Here is a 12,104-nt window from a genome sequence, read left to right as displayed (position 1 = left end):
TGCGAGTTCTCCTCCTGCTGCCGTTTCGCAGCAGGACGTCCGGCAGGCGTCCTGCCTGCCATTTGCGAGCAGCAGGGCCTGCTGCTCGCAAATGGCACACTCTCTGCCTGCCGGACATCCTGCAGCAGCAGCCCCTGCTGCGGGATGTTCACCATCCCACAGCAGGGCCTGCTGCTTGCAAATGGCAGCACTTAAAAATGCATTTTCAATGAGTCAATTCATTCGTTTTTTTTCCCTCGTCTTCAGCAGCTGCAGCAGCATCAGGCTGCGCGACTGCCTGGCCTCCCCCCACCCGCCACCCACCCGGAGACCTCTTCCGAGGAGCAGGAGGACGAGGGGGACCACCCGCCCAACCAGGAGGCCAGGAGCAGCAGAGCTGGTGGAGTCCTGGCTCCATTTCGCTCCCTCCCGCCGGAAGTCAGTGAGTCACCTCCGTCTGTCCGTCCGTCTGTGCTTGCCAAAATCTTACCTTACCTTCTCAAATGTCTTTTATGCAGTCCAGTACATGGAGTCGTACTGGGACCACCTGAAGGGCTCCAGCCACGGGAGGAAGCAGCAGGAGAACCAGCGCTCCAAGCTGGCCAGGATCCACCACTTCCTCAGTTTCCTGGCAAATGGCGGGAGGTGGTCCACGACGTGGACGGCGCTGGAAAATGGGCGCAGGATCTGAGTAAGGCCCTCTCCGACGTACGCTGGTGAATGTTTTTTGGTGTCCTCTCGTTTAACTCTTACTGTTTTTTTCCTCCGGAGCAGATGGCCGGAACACCTGCGGAGGGACGGCAAAGCGGTCACCACAATCAAACTATACTTTGTAAACATTATGGAGTTTATCGGGTATTTTAAGGAGACCCCTCAGCCCACCTCCCGGGTTTTCAAGAGCACCCTAGTCGCCGTCCACAGGGCGCTCTCATCAACCGTCTCCAGCCTGGGGAGACGGGTGGCGATCCGCCAGATCCAGGTGAAGAGGGCCAAGCTCAGGCACCTGGTCCCGAAGCATCACCTCCGCGCTTGCCGGGCCAGGTGCAGGGAGGAGATCCTTTGCATCCTTGGTGAGTTAGACTTTTGTCACCTCGAGTGTGTGTGTGTCGTTCCTGTGTCCAGGCCTTTGAATGGGTTTCCTTGAATTTTTTTTCCTCCTTTTTTCAGACAAACTGGAGAAGGACTCCACCTGGGATCTGATGAAGTTCTACGCGCTCTTCTCCCTCTACATCTCCTGTGTCTACGGACACAGGACCGGCGTCCTCCAGAATATGACCGTTCAGGAGGTCGTCGAGGCCAGGAGTTTGAGGGATGAGGAGCAAGACGAGGGCTTCCTCATCAATGTAGGTCGAAGGATGCAGTGTTCCTGCTGCCATCTGGGATCATCACTCGCTGCTGCGGAATGGTGGACATCCCGCAGCAGCGAGTCCTGCCGTGTAATGGCAGGGAGGAACCCAACCCCCTCTCTCTCTCTCTCTCTCCCTCCCAAAAGGTGAAGGAACACAAGACCAACCGAGCCTTTGGCTCAGCAAAGGTCTACCTCACCCAGGAGTTCAGGTGGCTCGAGCGGTGGCTCGCCGTCCGCTCCGGGCTTAAGCCCTTGACGGACCTCGTCATATTCACAGAGGGAAACAGCTGGTTCAGCAAGCTCATGTTGCCCATCCAGAAGGCGTGGTCCAACTTGGGCTTGCCCGGCGCCCCGATAGTGACGGATATAAGAACCTCCATCGCCACCTACGTAAGTGATCATCTAACGTTTTGCGTTTAATAACGGTACTTAACAAGGAAATGTTGAAAACTTTCCTTTATTTCCGAAGGCAAGGGATCACCTCCCTCCCGACCAGCGAATGGTAATAAGTGGCATCATGTGTCATGTCTCGACCGCCGAAAAATATTATGCGGTGGACCGGTCCTGCAGCCAGCTCGCCGCCATTCGCAAGACATTTGACRGCCTGACAGACCCCGGGAAAAGGTGGGGGAAATCCTCCTCACGCCAAAAGGTGGGTTTTCACGTGTCCTCGACTTAACTGCCTCCTCAAAGCCATTCGGAAGCAGCCGAGAAAGCTCCCGGCCTCCCGCTTGCAGGCCTCCCGGGAGCTTTCTCGGCTGCTGCCAGATGGCTCCTTCCATGTCGCACAACCAAATCGATGTTCTTTTTACATTTCAGGGAGCGGTGGTGGTGGCAGCAGCCGTGGTCGAGGCTGTTGATGAGGAGCATCAGGGGGAGGAGGAGGAAGAGGACTCCCGCCACGGGTCCCAACAAATAGCTCTGGACCACTATGAGGAGGAGGTCGAGACAACTTCTCGTAAAATGACGAAGAAGGTGGGTGTTTTCATCTCTCAACTTACCTGCGTTACTTACCTGCCTCGAAGCCATCCTGCAGCAGCTGAGGCCGGATGGCTCCTTCCATGTCGCACACCCTACTAAATGTTGTTTTTCTCATTTCAGAGAGCGGTGGAGCAAGAGGAGCAGGAGCTCAAGACTCCATGAAAGAGAACAAGGGTGGGTTTTCATCTCTCCTCGACTTACCTACGTTACTTACCTGCCTCGAAGCCATCCGGCAGCAGGCGAGGAAGTTGCCGGATGGCAGGCCATCCGGGAGCTTCCTCAGCTGCTGCCGGATGGCTCCTTCCATGTCGCACACACTACTCAACGTTTTTCTCATTTCAGAGAGCGGTGGAGCAGGAGGAGGAGCAGGAGCACAAGTCTCCACGAAAGAGAACAAGAGTGGGTTTTCATCTCTCCTCGACTTACCCGTGTAACTTACCTGTGTCGAAGCCATTGTGCAGCAGCTGTGAAAGCTGCAAAATGGTAGGCCCTCCTAGCATGCCATTCTGCAGCTTTCACAGTCGGTTCCCTCGGGAATTACCCTACCGAGTCCTCCTGCGCGTCAGAGACGACGGAGGTCACGGCGTGCTCCTACAGCACCCACTCAACTGAGCCGACTCCGTCGTCTCTACCGGAGACTGAGACGTCCTCAGACGTGCAGGAGGGACCGGCCAGCCCTCCGGTATTCCCCGAGCCCACCACCGATGGGCAGGAGGAACCAGAAGCCGCCGCTGCACCCCCACCGGAACAAGAGCCCACCTCCGAGGCCCGGGAGGAGGAAGAACGAGCCGGCCCCTCTACAGCCGAACGACCCGGCACATCAAACGTGGGGTCTCCTCCAGTGATGCGGCGGCTTCATTCATTAAGGTCCGGCGTTCCTCCATCGAACACCCCCAGGAGTAGGAGGACCAGCCCCATGCTGCTGACGTTGCGCTCGCGCGAGTAAAAAAGATTGAGTTTCCTCCCACCCACCCGTTTTGATTAGATGTGTTTGTTTTTTTTATAGTTGTTAAATTTTATTATGTTTGTAAATAGTTTTTGGATTTTTGCAGTGTGTGTGTTTTTCATCATGTAGCACTTTATATTTATGTTTGTAAATAGTTTAGATTTTTGCAGTGTGTGTGTTTTATATTTAATCATGTAGGACTATATTATTTTGTACATAGTTTTTAGATTTTCAGTTTTTGTGTTTAATAAAGTTAATTATGTTCTCTTTTATTGTAAATTGTTGTTCATTTTTCTCTTAGTGAAAATTTCAGCCATTTTGAAACATCACTCGCTGCTGCAGGATGGCAGCCATCCTGGAGCAGGACTTGCTGCCGGGGAATGGCAGGTTCAAAGCAAGATCTTCTTTTTTTTATTATTTAAAAATTTAAAATGTGGCTCGATTAGTCTTGTAGTTTGTGCATTGTACTATCTCTTCGGACTTCTTTGATCACATCCCCCAACTTGTAGGTTTTTGTCAGCCTGACGTCACACTGGGATTTCTAGGACGAAAGGGATGTCTTAAACCACAAGTGCCTCCTGTAATTTAGTGGTTTTCATTGCGAGCTCTTCACCAACATCGCCCTGGGATTTGAACCCCAACCATCACGTGGCAGCCATCCATTGCAAGTGGGGCACCTTAAACCGCTGCACCGCTCAAGCCATGTGGGTTGCCTTCGCTCGTAGTGCTTATGACATCGAGGTCCGGACATATGGAATCATGCTGCCAAATGTCCGGACATCCGGAATCATTTGGTGCTGCTTTCGAATGGCTTGACATCCGGAATCATGGGGTGGTGCTAGAGGCTTCCCTATGTCCCAAGTGCCTACTTATGTCTGTTGTCGGCCAAAAAGATTGAAAAGGCTTAAGCAGCTTGTAGGAATCGTACCCCCTAAGGACGGGCAACAAGCAGAAGGGACCTGTTTGGGCTAAAGAACACAAGGAATGGACATTAGACCAGTGGAAATCTGTGCTTTGGTCTGATGAGTCAAAATTTGAGAGCTTTGGTTCCAACCACCGTGTCTTTGTGCGACGCAGAAAAGGTGAACGGATGGACTCTACATACCTGATTCCCACTGTGAAGCATGGAGGAGGTGTGATGGTGTGGGGGTGCTTTGCTGGTGGCACTGTTGGGGATTTATTCAAAATTGAAGGCATACTGAACTGGCATGGCTACCACAGCATCTTGCAGCTGCATGCTATTCCATCCGGTTTGCGTTTAGTTGGACCATCATTTATTTTTCAATAGGACAATGACCCCAAACACACCTCCAGGCTGTGTAAGGGCTATTTGACCAAGAAGGAGAGTGACGGGGTSCTGTGCCAGATGACCTGGCCTCCACAGTCMCCGGACCTGAACCCAATCGAGATGGTTTGGGGTGAGCTGGACTGCAGAGTGAAGGCAAAAGGACCAACAAGTGCTAAGCATCTCTGGGAACTCCTTTAAGACTGTTGGAAGACCATTTCAGGTGACGACCTCTTGAAGTTCATCAAGAGAATGCCATGAGTGTGTGAAGCAGTAATCAAAGAAAAAGGTGGTTACTTTGAAGAACCTAGAATATAAGACATATTTTCAGTTGTTTCACACATTTTTGTCAAGTATATAATTCCACATGTATTAATTCATAGTTTTGATGCCTTCAGTGTGAATCTACAATTTTCATAGTCATGAAAATGAAGAAAACTCTTTGAATGAAAAAGTGTGTCCAAACTTTTGGTCTGTTCTGTATATAAATATGAATTGATATTACTAAATAATTTATTAAATAAATTATGAAGGACTGTGTGGTTTGTAAATGCTCATTATGCAGCAATATTCTATTCCTATTCTATTGTTTTCCCCACTAAGCATATTTAAATATGCTGAACTACTGTATGTATCAATACAATTAAAAAATACTTAAAAATACAATTGTTTGTAAATGTAGCTTTGATAGACGTTTCAATGTGGTTTCCAGTAACAAAAAAGCGTGTTATAATCGATTGAAAACCCAATCTTTATTGTCAGTGTTCGTAGCAAATTTGCTAAGTGATTTTTAAAAGAAAGCTCTTTATCTAAAATAAAGCCAAGATATTTATAATTACTGACAAACTCAATTTGTGTCCCTACAGCAGTGGTAAGCAATGGAGGGATCTGATAGTTTCCTAGAGTGTGAAAAAACCATTGCCTTTGTCTTATTTGTAAACGAGCTTGAACTATAGTAAAAGCAGACTGCAAGTACTAAATTGCTTGTACAAGTGATGAAGAATAGCAGTAAATCACTAACTCATCTGCATAAAAATGATAAGCATTTGACAGATTTTCACACAAGTTGTTTATATAAATAGAAAATAAAAGTGGGCCAAGAACTGAGCCCTGTGGGACACCATTTAAAACCGTGCAATTATAAGAAGTAAAATCGGCCAATTGAACTCTCTGGGTTCTGTTTGACAGGTAATCAGCTAACCATGGTGGCTTGATGTGAGAGCCCAATCCTGTGTAGAATGTCAATTAAAAGCTTGTGATTTACTTTGTCAAATTAAACTGAGCCTTACTTCAAACTCTTCTTCTGTTTCATCTATGAATTCCTCATGTTGGGAAGACTTCTGGATCTAAGCTGGCAGCAATCGCCTCAAAGGTTCCGATCAGAACACCTATTAGCTTTATGTGGATGCGGAACAGATCAGGAAGAGTCCAGTTAAATTTTTACTCTTTATATATCTTTGCCAGAATGTACATGAAGCAGGTATATATGTACATGTGAGTGTGTGTGGTTCTGTAAACAAACAGAATAATACAAGCCAATTAGAACCACAGTTACAACGGAAACATAAAAATAAAGGTTGTTGGTGCCTGTCGCGGTGGCAACCCATCGAACCCGTTGGTGGACACCTTCGGTGAGGGATGCTGTGAAGCTGAAGAAGGAGTCCTATCAGGCCTTTTTGGCCTGTGGGACTTTAGAAGCAGCTGACGGGTACTGGCGGGCGAAGCGGCATACGGCTTGGGTGGTCGCTGAGGCAAAAACTCGGGTGTGGGAGGAGTTTGGAGAGGCCATGGAGAAAGACTTCCGTACGGCTTCAAGGCGATTCTGGTCCACCTCCGGCGTCTCAGGAGGGGGAAGCAGTGCAGCACCAACACTGTTTATAGTGGGGATGGTGTGCTGCTGACCTGAACTCAGGACGTTGTGGGCGGAATACTTCGAAGACCTCCTCAATCAATTACAACTAGTGTGTAATAAATTTTTATTTTTAACTTTTTCTTTCAATTTATTTAAAAATGTGGTTGTTAATTTAGTATTGTGATTAAATTTAATAATTTTTAAAATGATGCAGAGGGATTTTTCGTTGGGGAGTAAATCAACACATACATAATGATTAACATGAATAAATTTGATTACCATTTTTCATTAAATTACTAATATTTTTACCTAATTTTAATACATGGTTATTTTTTGTAAGCCAAGAAAATATTCAGCCAATTTTTTTATATTTACAGTACATAAGAATTATTACATATATTAATTACAATATATTTGAGCAAAGAAAGTTGATCAAATCAAACGGCAAATAACAATCTCAAGTCAGCACAAGTGGTGGCCACCAGATAAAGGATTATCGATATTATCGATTATCGATAATCGAACACAGGAGGCAAAGATGGAGATCTTGTGAAAGGCAACTTCAGTAAGTTTTAAATTTGTTTAAGCGCAATTATATCATATAGTCTAGAATTTGGGGACTCAATGGTTGGGAAAGAATAATTTTTTGTGCCACTACATGGTCTGCAAAGTTATGCTGTGTTTAAATGTCGGAGTTAATTATCTCACTGTTGCACATGAGATAGGCTCACCATGTTATCTATTTGTTGCAGTTTTCTTTTTTTGTCCAAAATTTATTGAAGAGGGTAAAATGTTAAAATTAAAGGTTAAAGGAAGATTGTAGAAGTTTTGGAAGAAATGTACAGTACATGCTGAATACTGCAGTGAGAATTTTTAGATGCAATGTACATTATAGACAAAAAGTAATTTATTTTTTTTAATAAGACCTGCAATTCATTTTCTGGAAAACGTCTCAATACAATAAATATTGTAAACCAGAAGACTTCTGGTTTACATAATATGTGTAAATATTATCAAATAATTTAGCTTTAAATTAAATTTGGAAGCCTTTGTAATCTAAAATGCCTGTTTTTCTGTAAGCTGGACGTTAACGTCTTTTGGCAGTTGAAGGAGACACTAACGTTTTGTTAACGGCTGTTGAAAAGGGTCATATTACGTTCAAGTGTCTATGGCAACCTGTTTTAACATAAATTCGGCTTTGTCTGACTATCCGTAATTACATTCCAGATATCTAAAAAAGCATTTTGACTAGACAAAACTACATTTTGACTATCCGGAATGGTAATTTAAGATATCTGTATTTACATTCTGACTATAGAATAATAATTCAAGATATCTTCAATTACATTTTGACTAGTCAAAATTCCTTTCAAGATATCTCAAATGACGTCATTGGATCTGTCATTTGACGGGACACATATCCGTAATTACAATTTAAGATATCTTCCAACACAATTATGACTAGTCAAAATTACAATTTCAGATATCTGAATTAAGAATGACGTGGAAGCCCCTTTGTGGTGTCCAAGCAGTTGCCTGCAGAAATTTATGTTTCCTGCACAAAATTGTCAGTAAATGCCACAAATTAGAAAGAGCTTGACAATGTTGGAAATGTGGAGATAGCAAAACTTCATAAACTATAAGACTGCTTCTGATATCTGCAAAGAATTTCTTGTTTATTCATTTCTGACGAACCGAATACACTTAAAAATAGCTTTGAAAAGCTAAAATTGCTATTGTCAAGGCATTTTCAACATGAAAGTGGCACATTTTCAAACATCTTCTTTTGCTTTCTCTATTTTTTGTTGTTTTATTAAACTTTCAAATTGCTACGCAAGTCAGGGACATTTTGACTAGACAGAATACTAATTCAAGATATCAGCAGTCTGCCCTGCGACAGACTGGCGACCTGTCCAGGGTGTACCCCGCCTCTCGCCCGAAACGTTGGCTGGAGATGGGCACCAGCACCCCTCCCGACCCCACTGAGGGAAAAAGGGTGCAAGAAAATGGATGGATGGATGGATGGATATCAGCAGTCCTCCGGAGATGTTGCCTAGTCAAACCGACACGGTAATATTTACTGTTGTTTTTCTGACCTAACTCAAAAATCAAGATGGGCTGTTAGCGGACGTCCTTATATTGAACTCCAGTGGTGAAAATAATAATAGTAAAAAAAAAAAACCACATAGACGTAACCATAACTTCTATGGTAACATTCCATAGAAATTGTTTAGCATAAGGTAAGTCTGTAGTGATGCAGCGGGTCTGGAATTATTACATTAAATAAAACCGCAACTAGGGGCGCGGTATAGGGAGGGAAAGTGATGACAATTCTAGGGGCCCTGGCCAACAGGGGGCCCGCCACAATTTAATTATTTATTTTTTGTTCATAGAAATAAAATTTTAAAATAATCGGGGCCCTGTCCATTACAAAATTAATCATATTGTATTTTCAAAGATTGTTTTTAGCAGTAAAAATTTAATGTTCCCACTCCCAGATCAAAAAACACGCATCCATATTTGCCCTGAACACCCTCTATCTGCGTTAAATGGTTGGTTCCTGCTTGGAGCGCTTGAGAGTGACATCAGTGGAAGACACGAACGATTGTGGCAGTTACTATGCTTATGCTAAGAAAAGTTATAAAATCAGGTTTTCAAAAAAAAAAAGAGGGAGAGAAAGATAAAGGCAAGAGTGTTAATTTATAACCCAGTTTTTCTCCAAGGGTGAGTAGACTGTGTGAGATCATCAACCATTTAGCATAATTGGCTACAAACAGTTTGTAGCCAATTATGCCAACTACAAACAGTAGTTTGTAGCCAATTACAAACTACTGTTTGTAGCTAAGCCTTAGCAAAGAGCATCATTGCCACCTTCCCATCTCTGAGTATCCAGGTAGCTGGACAAGGGGAGGGATTTATAAGTAAAATAGTGAAATAATACATTATTTTTCGATAGGGATCCAAAGCAACGGGTTCAGTTGCTTTTTTTTGTATATTTCTTCAGAATTTGAAAAAATAAAATAGAATATAATATTTTTTCCCTTTATTAGGAGCATTTCTATGATCCAGCATCCCACAGTGGGTTCATTGAGACCAACTTGCATAACCTTCTGCGGAATCTACAACAACATGAAAGATGCTACAGGAAGCAAAAAGTCAGTTACCTAGAGGATTTACAGACATCCAGTGCAACCAAGACCAAGAATGATAATACCATGAATGAATGAAAACCTTGATCAAAAGATTGCGGCCCTCTTCAGAAAACCTTTGAGTAATAAAGTCTGGGATGGAAAAAACACTCACAAAGTGCAGATCGTGGATGACAAGGGAATCGCCTACACTTGCAGTAATATTGCGTGAATATCAATGATTTCTGGACATGCCGAGTCTGGTAGGTTTGTTCCTTTTCCTACCTGCTATTTTGACTGAACCAAAAATGGACTTGTAGATTTCTAAAAACTGTTTTGGGTGGTTTTAGTTTTCCTTGTTTTAGCTGGACTCAGAGTTTGGAAGGTTGACGGATGAAAAGACAGACCTGTTCCTTCGTAGATGGGAGACCAACATCGTGCCAAAACTTAGAGTTGTGGCTACCATGGAACCTGGACTCGGCACTCTTTGGAGAGGATTTGAAAACATGACTGAACATGGTTGATGTGCATTTACTGTAGCTCACAGCAATAAGAAGACCTATTTAATGTTTTGGTTTTTGTTCACTTTTAGAGGGGGCTTGTTACACAATACTCGTGGTATTAACACACCTACTGTCCCCTGTTGGTGCAAGTAATTGTAGCATCAGGGATACAATAACAGACCTTCTAGATTTTGTGCTGGTAGGTGTTTATCTTTGACAAATATTATCTTAAACAGAAATTACATTGAATTCCTGATCATTTTACCAACAAATGTGCTTTGTTTTATTTCTGAATGTTTGTTTCTAAGACTGAAACAAGAATAGCATCCCTTTGCCAATGATTCCTCTACTTCATCAACAAACCATCAGCCCCAGCTCATCTGCATCGGTAATCTCCGGTCGTCAAAGCAGTACGTCATCATTGCGAAGAATGACAAAGTCACCATCCCCCAGTGGTGGGAAGTAACGAAGTACTTCGTTACTGTATTTAAGTACAATTTTCGTTTATCTGTACTTTATTTAAGTAGATCAGGGGTGTCAAACTCCAGTTCTTGAGGGCCGGTGTCCTGCAACTTTTAGATGTGCCTCTGCTGCACCACACCTGAATAGAATAATTAGGTCATTAGCAAGGTTCTGGAGAATATATCTACACAAAGAGAATGTAATTAAGTCATTTCATTCAAGTGTTTTGTACCTGTGGCACATCTAAACACTGCAGGACAGCGGCCCTTGAGGACTGGAGTTTGACACCCCTGAAGTAGATTTAATAATGGGTACCTTCTACTTTTACTCCACTACATTTTACAGTAAGTATATGTACTTTCTACTTCACTACATTTCTACAAAAGTGTCGCGATACTCATTACATCCAAGTCGCATTGCTCTTATTTTCCGTTAAAATGTGAAGTTCAGGGACTTAAGGTGGCGCCGTAAAATCCAAGCAATAACGTGACTTACGTGTCTGTTGTCACCCATCGCCTCCCCTTTTACTCGCACGTGGAGCTCCAGACATGTGCAGTGCTTTCCTCTGAGCGGGAGAAGGTGTCTATCTAATCCTCAGCAATATAATAGCGCTGCATAAATCATAAGATATGGTGACACGTAAAATAAGCAGTGCTTCGCTTTCACAGACGGTGGGGACTTCGTCCAACTTTTAGCGTCACTTAGAAGGAAAGCTTAAAGAAAGGTAAGATCTGTGGACGTGATGTTAGCAAAGCTAGCTGTACAGAGACACATATGTTGCATCTTCGATGAAAAAAAGTTGTCACTCATGCGCTGAATTATTGTGTGGAGGTGTTGACTGAGGTGTCGCAAATATGGGACAACGCTGGTACCAAAGTCTGCATTGATACGACCTTCAGGAACGATCCGATTCTTCTGGACGGATCTTTACTGATGAAATTTTTTTCAGCTCTAAGTATTTAATATCTAGGTGTTTTATGGGAATGTGGATCTTTCAGATGAATGTGAGAAGCAATTTTGATAGGTAAATTAAATTTTTTTGTGTCACGTAGCTGGTATTGGGTAGGTGGTCTTGACTTGATCTTGGGTAGGTGGTCTTGAATACAACTCTGCTACGCCTGCTTGGTTCCATGTCCTCCCTGCCCACCCTTTCTGTTGGATTTCTTTCAAAATAAAAGCCACTCGTGTCAAAAAAGGTTAAGTTCATGCTGTTAGGACAGGAGACAAGATGTTTCCATCCCTGAAATTATGATGCATAGAATCACATATCTAAGTCTAAACTATGTTGCAGAGTAAACATAATAAAAACATGCTTCATCTGTGGCATTGTTCATTAAAATTGCACATTTCTAAAGTATTAAAATTAAATACAATCGGTTCACTTAATGATATTAGCGATTAGGTATTATTCAGCAAGTACTTTTACTTTTAATACTTAGCATTTTTAAAAGCCAGTACTTTTTTACTTTTACTTAAGTACAAATGTTAATGTGGTAGTTTTACTTTTACTTGAGTACATTTTTGTCTGTGTATTTGTACTTTTACTTAAGTAAATTTTTTGAGTCTGTTAAGGAAGAATTTTTATATTACTGTTAAATTTAGCAAAACTCTGGCTCTGAT

At 43.1% G+C, this 12,104-nt stretch overlaps 1 protein-coding gene across 1 annotated transcript; it reads left to right on the top strand.

Moving 5' to 3' along the window:
- Positions 1-253: 253 nt before the first annotated feature.
- On the top strand, positions 254-2,724 carry LOC103465985 (uncharacterized). The gene is made up of 9 exons (XM_017305160.1): positions 254-421; positions 498-670; positions 754-1,049; positions 1,147-1,322; positions 1,472-1,717; positions 1,797-1,979; positions 2,147-2,302; positions 2,429-2,482; positions 2,651-2,724. The coding sequence occupies exons 2-8, from the start codon at positions 615-617 to the stop codon at positions 2,468-2,470; spliced, it is 1,155 nt and encodes a 384-aa protein (XP_017160649.1). The 5' UTR covers positions 254-421; positions 498-614; the 3' UTR covers positions 2,471-2,482; positions 2,651-2,724.
- The last annotated feature ends 9,380 nt before the right edge of the window (positions 2,725-12,104 follow it).

This window comes from Poecilia reticulata, linkage group LG6 (assembly GCF_000633615.1).
Source record: "Poecilia reticulata strain Guanapo linkage group LG6, Guppy_female_1.0+MT, whole genome shotgun sequence".
NCBI lineage: Eukaryota > Metazoa > Chordata > Actinopteri > Cyprinodontiformes > Poeciliidae > Poecilia > Poecilia reticulata.
The sequence above is the reverse complement of the archived record's forward strand: the minus strand, read 5'-3'. Positions and strand labels throughout refer to the sequence as shown.